Raw genomic sequence first — 26,676 nt, 5'->3', positions numbered from 1 at the left:
GCTCCTCACCCAAATCCAAAGATGTGGCACTCATTTTGTCCACCTTGGAAAATGAGTGCTGACTGAATTCTGCCAGGATTCAAACCCATGACTCCCAATACCCCAGTCCAGCTCTCAGCCAATTGAGCCATCCAGCACTCAAATTAGATATGAAGGAAATACTAGCTCGTCAATATATTTTGTATACTTCATTTTGGAAATGACATTGTAGATTCTCCTTGTTGTCTATGAAACAACGTAGTTTGATGCCAATACCTGCTTAGAGCGTTGCAGACCCAACTATACTATGGCTTCACCTTGAATGCCTCGATGGGAAATTAAACTTTGTGCCAATGTGATTGCACATAAGCACAGAACTCCATTCACTGGCATCCAAATTCTGCATAAATGTTGATGGTAACATTGAGCCAACAAGACCACCAGCTCTGAGTGAACATTAAAAAGGTTAAAATGATCTGCAGCAGGTGTGAACTCAAAGCAGTGTGAGACTACCTTCTCACACCTCCTACCTAAATTTGATTTATACTTTACACCTAAGCTATATGACATTAATGAGAAACTGAAAACAATTCACATTGCTGCAAATGCAACTACCATATCTATAAGTGGCAAGAAGGTCCAGCACAATGGAATTTTCTTCAGAGAAGTGCTGAAGATGAAATATTTTGCATTAACTGAGTCACTTTATCGAAGTTTTCGTTTTGAGATTTGGTTAAAGCCACTTACTTAGAGGGAGCTGTGATCATCTGATTAGCATAGAAAGAAAACAATGATTGAATGTACGACCATGTGAAAATTTTTGTTTAAAAATGATGTAAGTAAAAGATTGATAATAAATTAGTGAGTTTGCAGATGAAATGTGAAAGAATATTTATTGAAAAGCATCACGACTTTAGAAGAGACAGATAGTTAGCTACAGGAAGTGACAAAAGCAATGACAAGTGAAATCCTCTCAGCTGGGAAAAACATTATATCTGAGAGAGTGCAGTGTGATCATGGAGTATGGCTCTGCTAAAGTATCTATTTAATGCCACTGTATCAGGACCTCTCACCTGACAATTACTGATTATAAAATGAAACTGCTCGCAGCATTATTCCTTGCTGAACATAGATTCTCTGCAACAGTGCACTTATATTACAGAATACTATTAAAAATGCAATTAAAAAGAGTGAAATGAAAGCCTCTCCTGGATGCCTCAGTTGGTAATGCATTGCCCAGTGCTGAACTGAATCCTATGATAAAGGAGGTCCCAGGTTTGATACCATGAAGGGTAATTTTGACCTTGGGTAATGGTGTAAAGAAGGCAATATCGATTCAGCTGCCTGTTATAGATTTGTCCCGATTTTCCTCAAATTGGGAGAGTTGTATAACATGCGGCTGAATCGCTATCACTCATTTTACACTATCACTCAAAGTCAAAATTACCCCCCTTGTCTGTGCTGAGTTATGAGCACAGAATTGTATCCCATCAATAATCAGACTCCTCAGGATAAGAGGGGAGAAATTTGGAAAAATGTAACAAAAAAATCTTTATTAATTAAAAAATGCAATCTTTAAAGTTTAAAGCAGAGAAGAATCCCAGTATAGCATTCACAATGATACAGAGAAAGGAACTCATATCAGTCATTATTTCAGGAACTGGAAAATAGCATTTCATTCATTATATACTCAAGTTGCGTAATATATTTTTTGACATTTATAAACTGACTAGAGTATAGAAGCGAAGAAGTTATGCCAAACCTTTATAAATCATTGGTTAGGCTTCAGCTGGAGTATTGTGTCCAATTCTGGGTACCACTCTTTAGAAAGGATGTGAAGGCCTTGGAGAGGGTGCAGTGGAGATTTACTAGAATTATACCGGGGATGAGGGACTTCAGTTATGTGGAGAGGCTAGAGAAACTGGGATTGCTCCCCTTAGATTAGAGAAGGTCAAGGGGAGATTTGATGGAGGTATTCAAAACTATGAGGGGTTTTGATACAGCAAATAAGGAGAAACTGGCAGGAGGGTCAGTAACCAGAGGACACAGATTTAAGATAATTGGCAAAAGAACCAGAAAGGAGAAGAAGAGAAATTATTTTATGCAACAAGTTATTATGATCTGGAATGCAATGCCTGAAAGGGTGGAAGCAGATTCAATAATAACTTTTAAAAGGGAACTGGATAAATACTTGAAAAGGAAAAATGTGCAGATCTATGGGGAAAGAAGTATATAGCTCTTTCAAAAAGCTGGCACTAGCACTATGGGCTGAGTGGCCTCCTATTCTGCTGTAAGATTGTAAGATTCTTTGATTCTAACTCAATGCTGGCAAAGCAGCTGTAATTTGAATACATTATTCAGATTGTTGTTACAAGCCAATTGGTGAAACAACAGTAATTTTATGAAATGTATTTTTGTCAAAATTATACAAATTTTTATAATGGCATTTTTATTTAAATAAATCTGAGTCCCGTCCTTATTCAGATAAAGAAACAGTGAATTTCTATTTCATATGATAATCTGCATCAAAGTGAATCCATTAACATTTCAATTTTCTGTGCAGTGTGCCTGATGTGAAGATATTTTTAATCAGATAATTATACCTGAATGCGAAATATTCTAGGAAATCATAGCACTATGTTATAAAAGAGAACGAGAATCGCAATTCAAAATGTGCAATGGTTTTTCTTTACTCCCCCTTCTCAAGGGCAATTAGGGATGGGCAATAAATGCTGGCCTTGCCAGCGACACCCATGAATGAATAAAAAAAGCACAACTGCAGATTATGTCAGAAGTGTCAATGCTTAAATTAAAAATCTGAAACAGATTGTTCAACAACAATGCAGATATCCATGTTGACAACAGTACAGACAAATAAATTAAATCAAGTAATAGGTTTATTTTGCATTATAAATGATTGTACACAATCTATCAAAGTGTTTTTGCTGTATTATTATACAATAAGTGAAGCTCAACCATTTTTCTCAGAATGGTGGGTGATAAATGTTCACTACAAAGGTGTTAGTAAATCAATATGAACAGAGGAATATACAAAAAGAAAAGACCATCAGGCTCATCAGGTCTAATTCTATCCCTTAGACATTGCAACCTCATGCACCATCCTCCCCAATCACTAGTAATGCTAGCTGCTAGCAGGGGCAAAAAACAGATGAAGAGAAAACCTGCGGCCAATTTCAGAAAAAAAAACTCTGAGAAATTCCTTCCTTCAGAGAATCAGTTAAGATCCAGGATATCACAATTACCCAGGACGCATCACTACACATAGTTAACTAACTTCCTCTCCCTTCTGAAATGTCCTAATGTTGTTAGCAACATAGGATTGTACATGACCTAAATTTTAAACCCCCCATCAAATCCGGCGGTAACTGGGCCGGGGGCGGGGTGGGGGGGCGGTGGGTAGAGGGGCAGTTAAATTGGAGCGGATGACTTACAGCATTTCCACCCCGATCTGGCCGACTGCAATTTCAAATTTCAGGCGGCAAGGACACCTACCCCAATCCGGCAGGGTCCTCTTTAAATAGGCAGATCAGGTTCTGATGATGTAATCGGATTGAGGTATGAACAGGGGTTCAATGGTGGCTTCCTCACTAGCCCAAAGGTGTCAGGAGTTGGATCTTGGGCCAGAAGAGGCCCAGCAAGGTAATTTTTAACATTTTTTTTCCAAGTTTCCTTGTGGGTAAGGAGGAGCAGGAGTGTTCCTCTGGGCCCCACAAAGAAACATTGGGCCTCCCCTGCCCTGGACTTCCCCCCCTTCTCTTCTGACCACGATCGCCTCCGGAGCCCCTCTGGTACATTCACCTTAGGGCTGAGCACAATTCTCTTGAATCCCTGGTGTGGCGGCTTCCACGCCACGTGATCTTAACGACCAGGCAGCTGCTTCCCACCGACAAAGTCGGCAAGCTGCGTGCTGAGGAGGCCCCGGCTGTTAAAATCGGCGAAGTCTCCTTGCCATTGCTTCCAGCCAGGGCAGGCTGCTCAATAGGCCGTGTTCCCACCTGGGAGTTAAAATCAGTCCACTGTTTCTATCCATCAGGCTGGGTTCAAAGGTACCCCATTTTATTTCTCATATCCTTCAATTGCCCAATTTAATTTAACACATCTAGAGTCTAGGATGGAGGAGCTGTTGCTCCACTGTTTCCCCTTTGATAACGGACATGGGGCAGTTTTCTGTGTCTTCTGATCCAGAATTATAGGCAGGCCTTGTATAGCTGTCAACCATTGGGAGATTAGCAAAGATTTTACTTCATTTGTTGTCTTGACTTACAATGGCGGAAGAATTGCTCTGGTCAATATGTGCAACAACATTGCCAATACATTCTTAAAGTCTTCTTCTGGTCATCATTTCTAGGGAAATCCTAAACATGCACCAATAGAATGCATTTGTGATTCTGCTGGAAACACCAACTAGAGCAAATCTTCATGAATGCGTTCATGATGTTGCCTCACACACCGATCAGTTCAATACTTCCCTCAATATAATTTAAATAAGGATTTTTATTTTATATATGTATATATATTATGTAATATTTAAGTCTATAAAATGCATACTTAATTGATAACACTGTCTTTCGGAGCCAGTCACAAAGTGGGAGTGAATGTTAAACCGAGGGATTTTTAAAATTAAAACCGCCAGCAATGCACCAATGGGTTGGAGGGCGATTTTCCGATACGCACTGGCTGGCCAACAGGCCCAACTAGCAGCGAGGTGGGGGCGGGCTCACAAAATTTACCCTTATACCAACAATGAGGAATGCTACCACTCCCGCCATGGTTCTTGGGCAGAGCGGATTACCCTCCAAATCACATGTGCACAATGGCAATTTCTCCTGACCTTTGGGTATAAAGGCAAAATATTTTGGGGAGCACACAAAAATCAATTCATTTTCAACACAAACCTCAATTTAAAGAACAGATTCATTTGTTCTTGACTAGAATGTCGGGAAGCAACAGCCTCGCAATCCTAGACTTTAGATGTGTTCAATTATATTGTGCAATTGAAGGGTACAAGAAATAATAATGGGGTAGAAAGTATGCAACCTTTGGGACCAGCCTGATGGATAGAAACAGCGGATTGATTTTAACTCGCAGGTGGGAACACGGCCCAGTGAGCAACTGGATGCGGTAACAGGGAGGCTTTGCCAATTTTAATGGCTGGGCCTCATTAGCATGCTGCTTGCCAGCCTCCTGTCTAGCGTACGACTGTAAGGAGGAACACTATGGCCTATAACATTGTAAATTGTTACCACATGGGCAGTGCTATTCCTTCTTCTTTCTGTTGTCTGACCTGGCTTCATTGTGGATTAGTCTCTTAGTAAAAGCTATATCAGATGCAGTACATTAGTCAGAATACTGGGTTATAAAATACAGTCACAATTTAGTGCTTCATATAAGCTGCCCCAACTGGGACTACTTCACTTGAAACCTATGTAATGAGCTTGATTTTTCCAAACAGAGCACTGAGCAGTTTGTAAGCAGTCACTACTGGATCAACAGGAACTATTGCTGCAGGCCCAGTCCTGCCTAGTTGCTAAATGCCAAGATCGAGGGCATCACATCATAAAGATTTCCACTCTGGCCATTTAATTTTTTCACAAAAATGACTCATCTGTCATAAATGAGCTGGGCAGGCACAAGACAAATATATATTAGAGTTATTTAATGTGTTGAGGGTTACATTTAATAATGTAGGTGAATTGGAGATGTGAGGAATATTTTTATTTAATTGCCGCAGCAGAAATTGGTTTTGCGAATTAGCTTTATGGAGCATGAGCATTGCATAATTTCCCCTTCATTGGCTTTGATGCATAACATGGAGGGCACAGAGCAGTATTAATAGTCAGATTTTCAACAATTTTATTTTTTTCTTGTTTGTAGACCTTGACCAGGGAGGAAATGGCCTCTTCAACCTTGCTACACCCTGTGAAGTCACTTCCTTCCATCAAACAATCACCCGAGTAACATGGGAGCAGAAACATACTCAAATTTCATTATTAAAATTCCAACAGGGTTTTCACTCCTGATTGCTATCCAGTGACATCTGCTGGAACATGGAGGAGCCCCTTGAGCACAATATTGGGTTTGGCTGGGATGTTCCCTACAGTCGAATAGCCTGCAGACACCATGGCTTCGATTTTAACTGCTCCCACCTAGCAGAAACCAGGCCGGGGCAAGGGGCAGGCAGTTCAAATAATAGGTGTCAGTTACACCCACCAATCCCGCTTCCTTCCTGGTGTGTCCTCACCAGGAAATTATAGACCTGTTAGTCTAACATCTGTTTTTTTTTATTCGGTTATGGGATGTGGGCGTCGCTGGCGAGGCCAGCATTTATTGCCCATCCCTAATTGCCCTTGAGAAGGTGGTGGTGAGCCGCCTTCTCGAACCGCTGCAGTCCGTGTGGTGAAGGTTCTCCCACAGTGCTGTTAGGAAGGGAGTTCCAAGATTTTGATCCAGCGACGATGAAGGAACGACGATATATTTCCAAGTCGGGATGGTGTGTGACTTGGAGGGGAACGTGCAGGTGGTGTTGTTCCCATGTTCCTGCTGCCCTTGTCCTTCTAGGTGGTAGAGGTCACAGGTTTGGGAGGTGCTGTCGAAGAAGCCTTGGCGAGTTGCTGCAGTGCATCCTGTGGATGGTACACACTGCAGCCACAGTGCCCCGGTGGTGAAGGGAGTGAATGTTTAGGGTGGTGGATGGGGTGCATATTAAGCGGGCTGCTTTGTCCTGGATGGTGTCAAGCTTCTTGAGTGTTGTTGGAGCTGCACTCATCCAGGCAAGTGGAGAGTATTCCATCACACTCCTGACTTGTGCCTTGTAGATGGTGGAAAGGCTTTGGGGAGTCAGGACGTGAGTCACTCACCACAGAATACTCAGCCTCTGACCTGCTTTTGTAGCCACAGTATTTATATGGCTGATCCAGTTAAGTTTCTGGTCAATGGTGACCCCCAGGATGTTGATGGTGGCGGATTCGGCGATGGTAATGCCGTTGAATGTCAAGGGGAAGTGGTTAGACTTTCTCTTGTTGGAGATGGTCATTGCCTGGCACTTGTCTGGTGCGAATGGTACTTGCCACTTATGAGCCCAACCCTGGATGTTGTCCAGTTCTTGCTGCATGCAGGCAAGGACTGCTTCATTATCTATCGTGGGGAAATTATTGGAATCTATAATTAAGGACAGTATGACTGAGCACTTTGAGAAATTTGAGCTGATTAGAGACAGCCAACATGGATTTATAAAGGGTAGGTCATGTCTGATGAACTTAATTGAATTTTTTGAAGAAGTAACTAAAGTAGTAGAGCGGGGAATGTCTATGGACATAATTTATATGGACTTCCAGAAGGCATTTGATAAGGTTCCACATAAGAGACTGTTAGCTAAAATTAAAGCTCATGGATTGAAGGCAAAACATTGGTTAGGCGGTAGATGACAGAGTGCAGGGATAATGGGTATGTACTCGAATTGGAAGAAAGTTACTAGTGGTGTCCCACAAGGATCTGTGCTGGGGCCTCAACTATTCACTATATTTATTAATTACTTTGATAACATAATAGATAGCCATATATCCAAGTTTGCTGATGACCCAAAGATATGTGGCATATAAGTAGTGAAGATGGGAGCATAAAATTACAAAGATTAATCGATAGATTAAGTGAGTGGGCACAACAGTAGCAGATAGATTTCAATGCTGGTAAGTGTGAGGTCATCCATTTTGGACTAAAAAAAGGGTAGATCCGAGTATTTTTTAAATGGTGAAATGGTGAACAATGGAGGTCCAAAGAGATTTAGGGGTCCATGTACACATATCACTAAAATGTAGTAGTCAGGTACAAAAAATAATGAAAAAGGCTAATAGAATGTTAATCTTTAAATCTAGAGGGCTAGAATATAAAGGGGAGGAAGTTTTGCTACAGCTATACAAAGCCCTGGTTAGAACACATCTGGAGGACTGTGTACAGTTCTGGGCACCGCTCCTTAGAAAGGATATATTGGCCTTGGAAGGAGTGCGGCGCAGATTCACCACAATGTCACCAGTGCTCCAAGGGTTAGATTATGAGGAGAGATTACATAAACTTGGCTTGTATTCCCTGGAATATAGAAGGTTAAGGGGAGATTTGATGCAGGTTTTTAGGTTTTGAAAGGAATTGATAAGGTAGATAGAGAGAAACGTTTTCTGCTGGTGGGGGAGTCTAGGACAAGGGGACGTAACTTTAAAATTAGAGTCAGGCCATTCAGGAGAGAAGTCAGGAAATACTTCTTCTCACAAAGGGTGGTAGAAGTGTGGAACTCTCTCTCACAAAAAGCAGTAGATGCTAGCTCAATTAATAACTTTGAATCTGAGATTGATAGATTTTCGCGAGCCAAGGGTATTAAGGGATATGGAGCCAAGGCGGGTGGAAGGAGTTAGGATACAGGTCAACCATGATCTCATTGAGTGGCAGAATAGGCTCGAGGGGCTGAATGGCCAACTCCTGTTCCTATGTTCCTATTAACCTGCTCTTTTGAGCAGGCAAGTAGGACACCCGCAAGAAGTTAACAGAGTCCTGTTTTAAATATGCAGATTGGGTCCAATGATGTCATTAGGACCTGATCTGAAATTTCAAGCCGAGGCCTGAGTGGAGGGTGGTGGGAGGGCGGTTGAGGGGTGCGAGTGTCAGCGTCAGCTCCCCTGTCAGGTAAAACCTGTCGGGGTCTGGATCCTGGACCAGGTGAAGGCTAGAAGGTAAATTTTTAAAATTTATTTTTCAGATTTCCTTGTGTGCCAGGAGAAGCAGGTGTGCTCTGGGCTTCATAAGGAAGCTTTGGGCCTCCCTTGCACCAGGCTACCCGCCTTCCCCCCCCCCCCCCCCGCCCCCGATCATGGCCAGACTCCCCTCCCCCCCCCCCCCGATCGCGACCCCCCCAGCCCCCGATTGCGGCTCTGTTCACAGCCTACCCCCCTCCTGATCGTGGACCCTCGTTTTGCGCTCCACTAACTGCCAGGGACCGTCCCCACGGGTTCCCGGCTACGGTCTCCTGCCGCCTGTCTGTGCTTTCGCCTGCCGACCAGGCTGTCAATCTGTCCAACTGTCTGATGGGAGACAGCAGCCTATTACTCAAATGAGGCCCTGTCACTAAGGTCGGCTGGGCCTCCAAGTCCCCAGCCTTGCTGGGTTTTCCAATGTGCTACCACACTCCCCTGCACCCTCCCTGCCTCCCCATTAATATCATGGCCCCTGTGTGGGCTCGCATTTGAAAGGGGTAATTTTATGATGTGCACTTCCCAGTGGGTGAGGCTCCCCTGGCGGGAGTACAGAGTTAGAAAATTACCCCTGAAGTGCGAGCACTGGGCAAGGTCCCTTGTGGGCTAGCCAGTGCCTATGGAACCAAACACTCGCATGAGTCACTTTCAGGAGAGAAGGGAAGGTAAAACATCAATCACATTATTAATAATTAAGCAGTGCAAAACTGCACCTCTTAATCAAATATATTTCCTATGCCACAACCTCTGGAACTGTGTTTTGTGTTTTTGCCACAAACACAGCAACAATACCATTCAGCCCACTAACTACACAGCTCATCTAGTGCCAGAACATTGCCAGGACGCTACTGGTACCTGATTAGATCACACACCACTGGGAGGAGTGGTACAGCTGAGTCACTTTTAAAAAATTTGTTCATGGGATGTGGGCGTTGCTGGCAAAGCCAGCATTTATTGCCCATCCCTAATTGCCCTTGAGAAGGTGGTGGTGAGCTGCTGTTGGCCAGAGGCTGCAGAAACCTATTGAAGTTAATTCAAAGTGCTAACAAAGACACTGACCTTTTGAACTGGGGTGACCTGGAGTTCAGTCACTGGTCTGAACTGGCCAGAACCGGTTTGAATTCGTTCCGCTTCTTAGAGAGACAAAGGAACGGTGATGCTACCTAGGCCCTTGGAACAGAGCCAATCAGGGGATGACATCGGTCACTCCAGCAACTTTGAGCCAACCGGAGAAGACAGCATCATTTGAAAAGACAGACTTGGGAATAAAGCTGAAGCATTGCAGGCTTGGTGCCAGTGTGTGTTTGTGTGTCTTTGTTTGTGAGGGGGACTCCGGGGACTAACCCTTGTGGAAGTGGGAGCCCTACGTCCGGGACGTAGAGATGACGTCGGGAGTGAGGAAGAGAATTGCCTGGCCAGCAGTATCTCTCCTTTCCGGGTAATATAATATCCTTTCTATTCTGTGACACTCAGGGAGTGTTGTCAGAAAAACCTAGTGGGTGTGCGTTTAAAGCCTAATGCTCAGGGAGTGTTAGCAGAGAAACCTAGTGGGTGTGCGTTTAAATCCTAGTTTGAGTATAAAACTATATAACCTGCTGTAAACTACATGCCTATATCTAACTAGACGTATAAGCGGTGTGTACATGATCTAATAACGTTAATAAAGCGAATTGAGAATTAAGAGAGAATTGACTCTTCCTCTGTGTACTAAGCCAAAACCGTTAACCGGTGACTTCCGGTCAACACTGCCTTCTTGAACCGCTGCAGTCCATGTGGTGAAGGTTCTCCCACAGTGCTGTTAGGAAGGGAGTTCCAGGACTTTGACCCAGCGACGATGAAGGAACGGTGATTTTTTCCAAGTCAGGATGGTGTGTGACTTGGAGGGGAACGTGCAGGTGGTGTTGTTCCCATGTTCCTGCTGCCCATGTCCTTCTAGGTGGTAGAGGTCGTGGGTTTGGGAGGTGCTGTCGAAGAAGCCTTGGAGAGTTGCTTCAGTGCATCCTGTGGATGGTGCACACTGCAGCCATGGTGCGCCGGTGGTGAAGGGAGTGAATGTTTAGGGTGGTGGATGGGGTGCCAATCAAGCGGGCTGCTTAGATTAGTAGAATCCATGTAAAGGATGGAAAGTATTGTATCCAACTCCATAACACCTTCCTGACCAATTGTGATTACAGTTTTACTATGAACTAATTTTTTGTAGGTCCTATGAAAGCCGTTCGCTTTAGTGACCAGTAGCTTTTTATATGTCTATTAATGCTTTCTTTTATAAACTGATTAAAGGAATTATTAAATGTCTTACTGCATCAGCTGTTCTCAAGGGTATTGGTGACTTTCAAGGGAAGTCATGCAGTTTGTTGAGAAGTTTATTTAAAAGTTATTTATTTTAAATCAGTTTGTTTCAGGTGCTAAATTAATCTAGTTACTTTACTAACTCTATTTTACAAACATTGTAGTGAACTTGGACATGCTGTATGTGCTGGTGAGTACTATTTGACAAAACATTTTCAGTGCAGAGATTTGGTGACATGGCCCATTTATAGACCTGTATACTGTGATATTTATATTAGGATGTGGGGTTGAACTGCAAAATCTAACTCAGTGAGATCTTTATATTGGTGAAGTTAGCGCGGGAAAAGACACCATGCAGAGGTTAAGTACTTCCTCAGAGGAAGGAAGGAAAATGAAAGGACAAGTAACCACAGAATAGTCTCATTCACTTCACAGCAGTGGGAACAAAAGAGCTGCTGAGGCCTGATAGCATGTTTTTTGGACAGTCTCTTTGCCAAGGAATGCTGTGGGGTGCAGAGAATAATTTCCAATAACACATTAAACTCCTTTTTTAAAAAAGTACTTTTTTAAGTATAATTTTCTCCTGGCAAAATATCCCCCATGTTTGATCTACTTAGTCTCAGAAGACAAGCAGTCAGCCTGCTCCAAGGTGCCATCAGTAGTCACCCACCACATATCACTTTACTCTCCCCTCACAGGAAGATACAACATCCTATGCTCAGGAGCTCCCCACCCAGCAATGTTCAGATCACAAAGTGAGTGGCACAAGGATTGAAGTTCCTCTGAACAGAGCTCCACTGTTTTGATTGTTAGTGCTCGGACCATCACAAATTAAATGTCCTCATAAATTATCACCTAAAATGTGACAGTAGACATCACAGTTTAGGCTGTCTGCTGCATGAAAGAAATTGTGTCCTTATTTGAATGTTTTAAAGGGCCTACAAATACAATATATGCAATAAATGGTTAATAACAGAATTCAGATGGCTCAAGTTTTGTTCCAATTTAGTTGATTGTTGCAGTACAGAATTCATAGCATCACAGTACAAGTTTTCAAAAATCTGTCAGCGTAGTGTCAGATTCCATACTGTCGGATGAATATTGTAAACTTATTCGAAATACACTTATTTTATGCTTTTGTGATGCCAATGATTTCATTCAGCATTAAGAATAGTAATGGGCTAGTAGTGTGGGATCTAGTTCCGTAAGTTGTTGAGGAAAAATAATAACATAACAGTAGTGCTTGTTTTCTGGAAAGATTTAATCCTAAAATGGATGTCAAACTGGATGGCAAAGTTTGTATATTTTGCAGACTCAGGACAAGCCTTAATGTAATGAAGACTGGAGTTATTTTAAATCAGCAATTCAAAAATACTTATCCTTTACATTCTTTTTGCACTGTTAATTCCCAGTAGGGCCACCATATCAGAGTTTGATACTAACCCACATCTGGAATCATTTACCTCTCCCACTTAGATGGAATGGTAGCGCCTCAACAGAGCTGGGACCAATGTCCTCGCAGGAAGGTTAACTAATACTGTGGGGAGGGTTTAAACTAATTTGGCAGGGGGTGGGGCACCAGGATGAAGCATTATAGAGGAGATACAAGGTGCACAGAGGACTGGGAGAGACAAACAGCATTAGAATAAAGAGTTCAGAAATAAGAGTGATCAGGCAGAGGGGAAATGCAAGGCAGACTAAGATGGATTTAGAGAGCATTTATGTAAATACATGGAGTGTGGTAAACAAGATTGGTGAACTGCAGGCACAAACAGCCACATGGGATTATTATATAGTGACAATAACAGAGTCCTGGCACAAACAAGGGGAGGACTGGGCACTTAGTATTCCTGGCCACAATGTATTCAGAAAGATAGAGAAGGAAAAAAAGGAGGGAGTGGCAGTATTGATCAAAGATATTGTTATAGCACTGGAAAGGGATGATCTACTTGGGGGTTCAAAGGCAGAATCTATTTGATTAGAATTAAGGAACAACAGAGGAGCTATTATGCTGCTGGGTGTATACTATAGACCACCAGAAGGAGATGGAGGATCAAATTTGTAGGCAAATTGCAGAAAGATGCAAGAACTTTGGAGTAGTGATAATGGGGGACTTCAATTATCCTAATGTAGACTGGGAAAATAACAGCGTAAAGGGCAAAGAGTGGGAAGTATTCCTGAAATGTGTACATGAGGACTTTCTGGATCAGTATGTTTCCAGCCCAACGAGGAAGGAACCAATGCTGGATCTAGTTCTGGGGAATGAAGTGGGGCAAGTGGAGCATGTTTCAGTGGGAGAGCATTTGGGAAACAGTGATCATAATATCATTAGGTTTAGAGTAGTTATGGAAAAGGAGAAGGAAAAATCAAATATGAAAATACTCAACTGGAGGAGGGCTAATTTCAGTGAGTTAAAAAGGGATCTGGCCGAGGTAGATTGGAATCAAAGATTGGCAGGTAAAACAATAAATGAGCAATGGGGGGCCATCAAAGAGGAGATATTTCAGTTACAGACTAGACACATTCCCATGAAGGGGAAAGGAAGGGCATCCAAAGCTAAAGCTCCCTGAACGACTAAAGACATAGAGATTAAAATGAAACAGAAAACGGAGGCTTATGATAAATGTTGGGTTCATAATTCAGTAGAGAACCAAGCTGTACAAAAAGTACAGAGGAGATCTGAAAAAGGAAATAATAGAGGCATAGAGAGTGTATGAGAATAGATTAGTGGGTAACATAAAAGGGAACTCAAAAGTCTTTTATAAACAAATAAATAATAAAAGGGTAGTCAAAGGAAGGAAGGGCTGATTAGGGACCAAATAGGAGATCTTCTTGTGGAGGCAGAGAACATGGCTGAGGTACTAAATGAATACTTTGCACCTGTCATCACTAAAGAAGGAGGAGGAAGTAGAGAAATTGGATAGGATAAAAATAGTAGGAAGAATGAGGAGAGGCGATAGAAACTAAATGGTACAATTTTAAAGTGATTGCAGGAACAGAAAGATCTGGGGGTGCACATACACAAGTTGTTGAAGGTCGCAGGACATGTTGAGAAGGCTGTTAAAAAGGTATATGGGATCCCTGGCTTTATAAGTAGAGGCATAGAGTACAAAAGCAAGGAAGTTATGCTAAACCTTTATAAAACACCAGTTAGACCCCAGCTGGAGTATTGTGTCCAATTCTGAGACTTTTAGTGATTTGTGTATCTGTACACTTTAGGAAGGATGTCAAAACCATAGAGAGGGTGCAGAGGAGATTTACTAGAATGGTGCCAGGGATGCAGGACTTCAGTTACGTGGAGACACTAGAGAAGCTGGGATTGTTCTCCTTAGAGCAGGGAAGATTAAGGGGAGATTTAATAGAGGTGTTCAAAATTATGACGGGATTACCATTAAATGTATCTATGCTAGTTGCCTCAACTACTCCTTGGGGTAACAAGTTCCACATTCTAACCACTCTCTGGGTAAAGAAGTTTCTCCTGAATTCCCTAATGGATTTATTAGTGACTGTCTTATATTTATGGCCCCTAGTTCTGGTCTCCCCTGCAAGTGGAAACATCTTCTCTACATCTACCCTATCAAATCCTTTCATAATCTTAACGACCTCTATCAGGCCACCCCTCAGTTTTCTCTTTTCTAGAGAAATGAGCCCCAGCCTGTTCAATCTTTCCTGATAGGTATAACCTCTCAGTTCTGGTATCACCCTAGTAAATCTTTTTTGCACCTTCTCCAGTGCCTCTATATTTTTATAATATGGAGATCAGAACTGTTCACAGTACTCCAAGTGTGGGCTGACCAAGGTTCTATACAAGTTTAACATAACTTCTCTGCTTTTCAATTCTATCCCTCTAGAAATGAACCCCAGTGCTTGGTTTGCTTTTTTTATGGCCTTATTAACCTGTGTTGCTACTTTTAGTGATTTGTGTATCTGTACCCCTAGATCCCTCTGCTCCTCTACCCCATTTAGACTCTTATTATCCAAGCAGTATATGGCTCCCTTATTCTTCCTACCAAAATGTGATACCTCAAACTTATCTATATTGAAATTCATTTGCCAATTACATGCCCATTCTGCAAGTTTATTAATGTCTTCCTGAATTTTGTCGCAATCCTCCTCAGTATTAACTGTACCCCCCAATTTGGTGTCGTCTGTAAATTTTGAAATTGTACTTCTGATTCCTGAGTCCAAATCATTTTTGTAAATGGTGAACAACATTGGTCCCAGCACCCATCCTTGTGGAACATCACTTCCCATCAGAGGCAAGATAAGGAGAATTTTTTAACGCAGTGAGTTGTAATGATCTGGAATGCACTGTCGGAGAGGGTGGTGGAAGCAGACTCAATAATAACTTTCAAAAGGGAATTGGATAAATACTTGAAGGGGAAAAACTTGCATGGCCATGGGGAAAGGGCAGGGGAGTGGGACTAATTTAAAGAGCCAGCACAGGCACAATGGGCCGAATGGCCTCATTCTGTGCCGTATCATTCTATGATTATATGATTTTATGATTCTTCCTATTGTCTGACCTTAGATGATCTTTTACATCATTTCAGAATATTCTGCTTTTCTTTTAAGCAGGTTACAGGCCATTCAAACAATACTTCCACTCTGTTCTTAGTGTATTTATTTGTTATTCCCCTGCCTCCTTACCCTTTTTTCTGATTCTACGTAACTGCCTTCTCCCCTTTCATTTTTCAGTTCTTCTCTCTGTTCTCTCCACAGATGCTGACTGACCCATGTGTTTCCAGCATTTTGTATTTTTCTTTCAGATTACTAGCATTTCCGGTTTATTTTACCGTTTATTTGTATATTGAGTTTATTTTCTGCAGACTCTCAGGTTAATACCAAATTAACTTCTGTTCTCAATCCAGCAGGTGGTCCTTAATGAATACTGGTTCTCCACCTCTGTCTCCAGATAATTAATTCTCTTGAAAACTACTGAACATGCTTGTTCATATTGATTTTAGAGAGGTCACATACCTGTAGCATGTACTGTGATATCTGCATGCAGCTGCGGCCTGGAGCTATTAAAATACAAAATAAGTGCAATTAGGATATAAAACAGCAACTAATTATAGTTACTCAGTGTCAATTAATTTAATTAAAACCTAGCAGTAAATACTGATCTTGTAAGAAACAAGAATTAAGTATTCAAGTTATATATTTTTTTAGTTTTTTTTTCTAGATACACTCCATGCTAGAAGTGATTTCTAAAATAGAAAAGCAATAACAAAAGGAGTTGGTTAATATCAGTTTGAGAATGGGATTAGAGGGCACAAAAATAGATTTTGACTGATATGATCAAATAATCCATGGGACACGATGGTTGCTGGGGCTTTGGCAAAGAAAGTTGTCTGTGTAGGGTCACAGGCCAAGGAATGAATAACACACATGTGAGGGTGGATGATTATTCTGCAGTTTAGTTTGATTGCCTTTGGGATCAGGGAGCATTTATGCAAAAGTTTCTGTTAACAGATCAAATCAATGGGGTAGAGTCATTGAGCGGTTAGTTCATGTCCCAAATTGTTTTTTCCTTTCATGCTTTCTTATGCTTTTATCGTGAAAACCAACATGGAATTTTAAAGGGTAGGTCATGTCTAATGAATCTAATTGAATTTTTTGAGGAAGTAACTAAAGTAGTAGACAGGGGAATGTCTGTGGATATAGTTCATACGGAATTCCAGAAGGCTTTCGATAATGTTCCACATGAGAGACTATTGGCTAAAATTAAAGGTCATGGAATTGAAGGCAAATTACTGACCTGGTTAGGAGATTGGTTAGGCGGAAGAGATGGTGATAATCGGTATGTACTCGAATTGGAAGGAAGTGGCTAGTGCTGTCCCATAAGGATCTGTGCTGGGGCCTCAACTATTCACTATATTTATTAATGACTTAGATAACACAATAGAGAGCCATACATCCAAGTTTGCCAATGACACAAAGATACGTGGCGTAGTAAGTAGTGTAGACGGGAACATAAAATTACAAAGAGACATCGATAGATTAAGTGAGTGGGCAAAACTGTGGCAGATGGATTTCAACAAAGGTAAATGTGAGGTCATCCATTTTGAACCAAAAAAGGATAGATCCGAGTATTTTTTAAATGGTGAAAAGCGAGGAACAGTGGAGGTCCAAAGAGATTTAGGGATCCATGTACACAGATCACTAAAATGTAGTAGTCAGGTACAATTAATAGTCAAAAAGGCTAATGGAACCTTATCCTTTATATCAAGAGGGCTAGATTTAAAGGGGAGGAAGTTTTGCTACAGCTATACAAAGCCCTCATTAGACCACATCTGGAGTACTGTGTACAGTTCTGAGCACCGCACTTTAGAAAGGATACACTGGCCTTGGAAGGAGTGCAGCACAGATTCACCAGAATGTTACCAGTGCTCCAAGAGTTAGACTATGAAGAGAGATTACATTAACTAGGCTTGTATTCCCTGGAATACAAAAGGTTAAGGGGTGAATTGATTGAGGTTTTTAGGCTTTTGAAAGGAATTGGTAGGGTAGATAGAGAGAATTTTTTTTCGCTAGTGGGGGAGTCTAGGACAAGGGGACATAACTTTGAAATTAGAGCCAGGCCATTTAGGATAGAAGTTAGGAAACACTTCTTCACACAGAGGGTGGTGGAAGTGTGGAACCCTCTCTTACAAAAAGCAGTAGATGCTAGCTCAATTAATAATTTTAAATCTGAGATCGATAGATTTTTGCTAGCCAAGGGTATTAAGGGATATGGAGCCAAGGTGGGTGGATGGAGTTAGGATACAGATCAACCATGATCTCATTGAATGGTGGAACAGTCTCGAGGGGCTGAATGGGCTACTCCTGTTCCTATGTTCCTATGCAAATGCTGCATAACTAATTATGAAGGATTATAGCTGATGATGTGAGCTACGGGTCTGAAATGGCAGAACTGGTAAAAGTGGAACCAGTGCATGGCAACAACTTGGGGTAGAGTTTCTGCTTTGGGTTCAATCGGCAAATTGGGCACAAATTGCTCTTGAAATTGCACTGGTTCGGTTACAGTTCAAGTTCCCGCGAAAATGCATTTGCATAATCACAAACGTAAAATCCTCCATGAACCCGTGCAATCGGTCAGTGTAATAGAACATAATCGTTCATTTTTTTTTCTTTGCATTAAAATTATTCATAAAGTGTGGTATCCTGGTGCAGTTTTATTAATACAGCTGAAAATGGGTTTATCACAAAAAATAAGCATTTTTAATAAAAGTGTCCAGTCCTCCACCTGTGAGTAACCTGATTTTAAATCACTGAAAATTACTTTAAAAAATGTATTGGTTTCATTGGTGCACACTAGTCAGTTTCTGATAAAACAAGCGCAATCTAGCGGAATCTCTACCCCGTTATTTATAACACTTGTTTCTGATGGCTGGGAGTGGCGGACTGGTTACACTTAGAATTGTATTATGAGGTGGGAATCTTTACATGCTCCAATTAACAACGATCATCGGGTAAATTTTAACGGGGAGCCGGGAAGAGGGTGGGGGTGAGGGGATTTCCTGATGGGAAACCCGGAAGTATGGGTTTCTAGGACGTCCTTATGATTTCGACGTAAGGGCGTCTTTCAATTTCTTTTTGTAGGTCTCCCGCCCGTCTGGCCAGCCAAATTGATAGGCTGGCTATCAGTCAGACAGGAGAGCAGCCAGGGAGTGGATGCCATTAGGTAAGTCTTAGATCGGTGGGAGGAGTTCGGTCATTGGGGGGGAGTTCAGTCATCGGGGGGAGTCATCGGGGTCAGCAATCATGCGAGGGGTCGGTCATGGCAGGTGGGTCGGAGATCGTGGGGGGGTGGGTCGGAGATTGTGGCGGGGGGGGGGGTGGGTCGGCCGATTGCGTGTGTGGGATCGCAGAAGCTAGGCTTGTCGGGCCTGAAGGAAACACTCCTGCTCCTCCTGGCCCACTAGCAGTGCAATAAAGGCACTTACCTGCTGACCTGGGCCTTCTTGCCTCCTCATACGTGGCATGAAGCAGAAGGCCTGGGTATCTCGGCCCTCAAGAGTTTAAAAATTAAAAATCTATTAAAATTGAGGCCCGTAGTCTCCATAAAAGATTTTATTGACCGACCTGCCTTCGTTAAAACTGGAAGTGGGCGGGTTGGAGGCGGGATGGGGTCGGGTTTTGCTTTTTTATGATTTTTACTTTCTCACCCAGTCCCAACTCACCTGTTTGTGGGGTTAAAATTTACACTCATGCGTCACATAGAATCATAGAATGATACAGCACAGAAGGAGGCCATTCGGCTCATTGTGCCTGTGCCGGCTTTTTGGTAGTCCCATTCCCCTGCTCTTTCTCCATAGCCCTGTAAATTTTTCCCTTCAAGTATTTGTCCAATTCCCTTTTGAAAGTTACTATTGAATCAGCTTCCACCACCCTTTCAAGCAGTGCATTCCAGATCATTACAACTCGCTGCATAATTTTTTTTCCCTGATGTTGCCTCTGGTTCTTTTGCCATTCACCTTAAATCTGTGTCCTCAGGTTACCGAACCTTCTGTTACTGGAAACAGTTTCTCCTTATTTACTCTGTCAGAACCATTCATGATTTTGAACACCTCTGTCAAATCTCCTCTCAGCCTTCTCTGCTCTAAGGAGAACAACCCCAGCTTCTCCAGTGTCTCCATGTAACTGAAGTCCCTCATCCCTGGTACCATTCTAGTAAATATCTTCTGCACCCTCTCTAAGGCCTTGATGACCTTCCTAAAGTGTGATGCCCAGAATTGAAAACAATGAGGCCTAACCAGTGTTTTACAAAGGTTTAGCATAACTTCTTTGCTTTTGTACTCTATGCCTCTGTTTACAAAGCCGAGGATCCCATAAGCTTTTTTAACAGCCTTCTAAACTTGTCCTGCCACCTTCAAAGATTTGTGTAAACTCACCCCTAGGTCTCTCTGTTCCTACAACCCCTTTTAAAATTGTACCATTTAGTTTATATTGCCTCTCCTCATGCTTCTTACTAAAATGTATCACTTCACACTTCTCTGCGTTAAATTTCATCTGCCATGTGTCTGCCCATTTCACCAGTCTGTCTATGTCCTCCTGAAGTCTGATACTATCCTCCACATTGTTTACTGCATTTCCGAGTTTTGTGTCATCTGCAAACTTTGAAATTATACCCCCTACACTCAAGTCCAGGTCATTAATATATATCAAAAAGAGCAGTGGTTCTATCACTGACCCCTGGGGAACATCACTGTATACTTTCCTCCAGTCTGAAAAACAACTGTTCACCACTACTCTCTGCTTTCTGTCCCTTAGCCAATTTTGTATCCATGCTGCCACTGTCCCTTTAATCCCATGTGCTTTAATTTTGCTAAAAGTCTGTTATGTAGTACTTTATCAAACGCCTTTTGAAAGTCCGTCCACACAACATCAACCACACTACCCTCATCAATCCTCACTGTTACTTCAGGTCCAGGAAGGTTAGGGTTCAGTAAACTGAGCTGCCTTTGGAAACTTGTTTGGATTAATCTGAAACAACACAAATCTATGACACTTACAGCTACACTACCTGTTTAAAAATGCAATTTACTCACCAGTGGTGTAGAGAATCTTGACTAACCTCCATGTAAATGACCAAAAATTGCTGTCTGCCATTTTAAAAAAAATTCAAAGATAATGAAACTCAAACTGTGTAAAAAGGTGGATTTTGTCCTGATCCAATTGAAACAATATAATTGAGGCCACTGCCCCAGATTTTCACTCCTCCCTAATAGAGGCTCATTAGATCTCACGCTCTGCTTTAGGAATCCATAACTCAAAGTAAGTTAACTTGGTTCCCTTTAGTCTGGGCTCGTCACATCTTTGATGAAATGGTTTCTTTGAAGTTGTACTTCATCATTTTTTTTGGCCAGATTGTAAAATGTTGTTCTGATAAGGTCATTTGCGGCTCGTGTCTCCATGTGTGTTACATTGTACATGTCAAATTTGATTTTTAGATTCATAGAAAGCGATCCAAGAATTTTTTTCCTGCATCACCAAAGCAATATTTTAAAATTATAGTTTTTGAAAACTGAGTTAACGTGGAGCATTGCAGCTTGACGATAGCAGATCGAGCGCCTGGACAATTTTGAGTAGTCTGAGAAGGTTTTTAGTCAGTTGTGTGCAAGACTGGGACAATGCAGTAATCTCTGTGTTAAATTAAAATGCCCATAGGTTTTTTTTTCCTGGTGGGAGGGTGATTCTATTATCACCATGTGAGCTTAAACTCACTACCCACACACTCTCCAGTTACAGTAATTCTAAAGAGAAAGCAGCATTTGATGAAATGTTTACTACACTAAATATACTTTGATTTGAAATATATATCAATGTACTCACTAGTTGGAAACATGCTACATGTGAACTACAGAAAAAGTCCAATAAACTGTAACGAGTTCAAAAAGAGTGGGATAGATTTATAACAATAGTGGTGAGAACATTTTGTTTGGGCAGAGTAGCCTTGAGCTTCTCATTATCATCCTTCACTTGGTCCAGAAAACAATCTTTACCTCAGGGCCAATAATCACCATAAATCCCTCAATGAAACAATGAGTTGTAAAATAAAGTCCATTTTAGCAAATACAGTAATTTCTGCCTTGCAAGCCAGAAATGTCACCCCCGGCCCAAGTACTCCTTCGCTGAAAAGCTGGATGATTCTTTGATTTGTGCGGCAATTTGTGGGTATTATCAGCCAGGAAGAATAATAGAATGATATCACTGTAGGTCAATAAAGAACAATGCGGTGTGATAAATCAAACTGGGGGATTCATTTTTTACAAACACAGTAAGAAAATATTTGGGTGCTGAAGTCTGTGAACGGTGATATAGGTTGATTTATCTGCAGTGGGTGCAATTCAGTTTACAAAATAAGCAGCAATACCTACAAACTCAACATTTTTTTAACCTCACCTGTTAACATTTCTAAATAAATGTGGCATTTTTGTTCTTTGTGTTGGATTTCTAGAGGTGGAAAACTATCTAAGGAGATACACAGAAAGAGTATAACAGATTTTTTGATGATGGTTTTATCTGCAGGGCAGTAGGACTAATTGGATAGCTCTTTCAAAGAGCCAGCACAGGCATGATGGGATGAATGGCCTCCTTCTGTGCTGTAAGATTCAATGATTCTATAAATAGAATGTGATATGATCTAATCACATGTAATGGGCCATATTTCATTTATACATTGTGTGTTGGCACCAACAATGAAGCAGAGTACCATGATCCCCTGGTTTGCCATTTCATAGCAAAGGTTAGCACCAATTAATGAAAGTAATTCAAATATTTTTCCAACATTGGTTCACTCCATCATTCTATCCCACCAGCACTGGACTAGAATGACTGCAATTTGTTCTTGGTGTTTTAGCGACCCACTCACCCACCTCCATTTTACCTTTAAGGTTTGATAATGATTTGAGTTGCTTAGATCCCCAGTCTTGTCTGGATCATGTAACTATAATTTCTTCTTATTATTACAAGACTGGCAATATGTTCTTCCCAAGCAGCTGTTTTCAATGACACCAGTCCAATGGAAAGCAAAAATAAAATTCAATAGCATTGTTGATGCTTGGATGCAACCATGACAAGGATTTTGCTTGTCCCAATACTTCTCCACTCTGGCCCCAGCAACAGGAGAGGAGGATAGATTACATTGTGACATTTTGTGACATAAGCACGCCCAAACTGAGAGGACCGAGGCTGGCCCGAAATTGGGCGTTGGGCCCCATCTAAATATTCTGGAAGGGCCGTTTGTGGAGGTGTGACTGGGTCCAGCAGCTCACCCATAATATTTAGATGAGGCCTGAGGCCCAATTTCAGACCTCTCTATTCAGGGTTGCAGATACGAGTCTGGGCCCGGAATTGGGGCAGGACTAATTTCTACCTCTTTGTATTACAAATTAAAGCACTGGTGCTTTTATTGACTGTACATTAGTAAGTAAATCTAGCTCAATTTCTTGTTGAAGCTGGTGGAGAAATACGTTTTCAGCAGCTATTTCATGTCTGTTTACTTACATATATGAAGGGGTTTTGGGTACATTTGTGTGGGCGGTGTATTTATTTACAAATCCTCTTCTGTCTCCGTTTTGTTCCTTCTTTCACTGAGTATGCTGATTCATGCTGGGGTATGACTCCACTAACATTGGCAGTACCACTTTCCAATTGGAAATGTGAGCTTAAATAATGAGTATTAGTGGGTTATTGATCATCGAGTGAGATCATGTCCCGATGATTGAGGTGCAAGTGGGGTTCAACCAGCATTTTTTTCAGGCCCAGTCTCAGTTTTCTCCGATGCTAATATTTGTGGCTGTGCCTTCTTTTCCACTGACATAATGGTTATGTCTTCCTGGCAAATTGTGCAACAAGCAACACTTTATTATAATCTTTGAGATCTTGGCAGGGCAATACAGGAAAACCCCTCTGATCTCCCCAAGCAGCTGAGCCTCTATCCTGGTCCATATAATCCTCATTATATCACTCTTCACCTCTTGTTCACGACTGTCACAAAGGGGTCATGAGGTAGTCATGAAAAGGGTATCCTTGGCCTCCAAGGAGCCATCTGTCCAGTTTTCTTTTCCCTTCATATAACGGTGACATGATGTATTGCCATAAAATGAAGATGTAATGACTGCTTCCAGGGTAGTAGATAGTCACATGCATAATCTTGTGCATGTGGCCACAGACTACCTGCATATTAGTGTTTATGAAGGGCATGGGATTGGTGGTAGGGGTTCGCTTTGCCACTTGTGTGCCATCTATAATGCCCTGTACTTTGAGAAAACTTGCCATATGGAAAAAGTGCAGGGCTTTCTTGTGCTGCTAATGGCTTTCAATGGAAAAAGTGATCAGAATTTGTTAAAAGAAAAAGAAAAAGAAAAAGAAAGACTTGGATTTATATAGCGCCTTTCATGATCTCAGCATTTCCAAAGTGTTTAACAACCAATGAAGTACTTCTGAAGTGTAGTCACTGTTGTAATGTAGGAAACGCAGCAGCCAATTTGCACACAAGCTCCCACAAATAGCAATGAAATAAATGACCAGATCATCTATTTTAGGTATTGGTTGAGGGATTAATTTTGGCCAGGACCCCGGGAAAACTCCCCTGCTCTATAAGACATCTCATGCCTGTTGCATGTTTTGGCACACTGCAGATGGGTTGATTTGGCATATGTCCTCAAAGGTGAATTGAAATGATTTAGTTGCAAAAGTGTTCAAATCATCTTCATAGCTATCTCCACCATTGTGCTTGACTGAAGCTCTACCTCAAAAAGGAGGCAGAAGACTATGACTACCTCCCCAGTGAAGCATACCTGGCAAAGTCAGATCTCCTCTGCCATACCTACGTATCTATGTCTTGGTCTATACACGTGGCTGGTTGAGTAAGACCTGATGTAACCAATCCACCTCAGATGTAAAAGGCCCCACCTATAATTTTTTTTCCCCTCAGATCCATCTTTTAAAAGTTAACAGAAAGAGTGGAATCCCCAGAGAAATTACCATTTTCTGAATTGCTGCAGGTGAAATTGCACATGCCAATAAGCCAGAAATGGAAAACAGTGGAGCAGCGAAAAGCAAAATTGCCAAAACCAGGGCAAAACTCAAACCAACAGCAAATGCAATGGAAAAAATATAGAAACTGAATCCAAAAAGCAGAGCTTCAATATTCCGAAAGGCCAGGAAATTATAGGGTGAGTTAATTGGTGAGAAACAATTATAAGGCTTACTTGTACAATTTCCTGGCCCCATTTGCACAACCTCCCTGGTGCTGCTGGTGGGCACTGTTGGAAAACTATTGTGTATACATCTGTGCTTATCAAGGGAAAGGCTCATAGTCTATCAGTTTCTGAAGTTCCAGATTTGGTCATTAGATAGGCAGGGTATCACATTTGATTCTTTCTTTTGAAGTTGCGAGACATGAAAGTGCTCTCCAATCACTGTAGCCATATCATTATAATTAGAAGTCGTAAGATGGGTAGCTGGTGAACATTATTTACTGTTGTAGTTGCTGCAGTTATGCAGTTGGAATGTAAGGTCAGCCACATGCTTTTTAATTACATATATAGTTTGAGCCAGTTCTACTGGCACAGTATTTTAAGTTTTGTGTTTTGGGACGTTATATTGAGAAACTAAAACTCAATGAGATGGAAATCATAATCACATTCTTTATACTCAAATTTATGATTTTGCTACAAATAATAAACAGGAGTGACCTTTACCCCAGAGCACCTTGCAAATAAGTGACATATTTATTTTCACATCTACCAAGTGGTTCTTCTTTTGACTGGATACAACCTGACATTCAAGAACCAAGTCATAACCACTGATAGTTCAACAGGAAGATACACCAAAGTCACACAGTTAAAAAGAGAACTAAGGAATAATATAAATTCAAAATAAAGTCTACCACTGCTGGATGTGGTTAAAAGGAAACATTACACTATTATATGCTAGATGAGATCACAAGATAAACTATGGATGAGGAAGGCCATCTGAGTTCATCCATCCAGAAAGACTCTGCAGTTCTCCCATAATAGCATCTAATTGTTTCTTCAATGAATCTACTGTTGTCTTTCATTATACTATTAAGGAGTAGGGACGAACTGGTTTATGGAAAAAGCAGGAGATTTCCCGAGTACCCTCATGGCACTGTAATATCAGTGCCCCCCCCTTTTTCTGTGAGAATCCCTTGCCCTTTCGGGGGACCTGTCTGCCCCTGTTTGGAAGTCTATTCTGTATATTGGTGACTGTATGAAGAAGAACTTTCTGATATTAGTCCTAAATTTGTCTTTTACGAGTTTGAACCTGCGTTCGCTTGTCCTATTCTCATGGTTTATTTTGAATGAACGAACCTTTTTATTACTGTTTACTATCTCATCACCTCTACAAAGTTACCCTTTGTTTGCCTCCTTTCAAGGTTGAAATGCCCGTTTTTCTTCTCTCTCATCATGATACAGTCCTCCGTCGCCCATTTTTCTTCCTATGTACAGTAATTTACACTTGTTTGTATTAAAATTCATCTGCCATTGTTCCGTCCACTTATTTTGTAGTTTCCAAGATGTCTCCTCAGAATCAACTGACCTTCCTAGTTTGGTGCAGTCTGTGCATTTGATTAGTTTGCATTGAGTTTCTGAATCCAAATCATTTATGTAAATCAGAAATGGTAGGAGTCCCAATGTCAATCTTTGGGTCACTCATTTTGGCACTCCCCCTGCCCTGACTTGATGAAAACAATAATCATTGCTTTTCAGCCTGCAGCCAATTTCATAGCCATTTCCATGTCTTACCCAGAATCCCCCATTGCTTTGAGCTTAACTAGTAATCTTTCATGTGGAACTTTATTAAGTGCTCCTTGAAAGTCTGGGTATACCATGTCGTAACCTTTGAAACTTGAAACTTTTTTTGAAAAGCAGACTAAAGTCCAAATGATGAAGGTAACATTTCCATTCACATTGCTCTGGAGAAAAGCACCAAGGCTTTAGTATATCAGTGACCCAAAGTCCTCAGCTGAAAAGGAATGTCAGTAAAATTTAGCACCATTAATTTCTGTGGAGCTTCTTCCAATTGACTGCAGTAATTTTGTTGTAAACGCCGATGCTCTGGGGTTTCAGCAAATCTCCTGCTGAAGTTATAACGGTTGATCGGGAGAGTCCCCGTA

General features: G+C 41.4%; 1 protein-coding gene across 9 annotated transcripts in view; it reads right to left on the bottom strand.

Annotated features, from left to right (window-relative positions):
• The window catches only part of LOC137324931 (cytokine-dependent hematopoietic cell linker), a 134,161-nt gene that overhangs the window by 44,585 nt on the left and 62,900 nt on the right, over window positions 1–26,676 (bottom strand). For all 9 annotated transcript variants that reach the window (XM_067989630.1, XM_067989623.1, XM_067989637.1 and 6 more), the window contains one exon: window positions 16,005–16,048. In XM_067989630.1, coding sequence (XP_067845731.1) covers window positions 16,005–16,048 — 44 coding nt within the window. The remainder of the gene's footprint in view (window positions 1–16,004; window positions 16,049–26,676) is intronic.

The sequence above is a fragment of the Heptranchias perlo genome, chromosome 1 (assembly GCF_035084215.1).
Source record: "Heptranchias perlo isolate sHepPer1 chromosome 1, sHepPer1.hap1, whole genome shotgun sequence".
In the NCBI taxonomy this organism is placed as follows: Eukaryota; Metazoa; Chordata; class Chondrichthyes; order Hexanchiformes; family Hexanchidae; genus Heptranchias; species Heptranchias perlo.
Note: the sequence above shows the minus strand (reverse complement) of the source record. Positions and strands in the feature narration are given on the sequence as shown.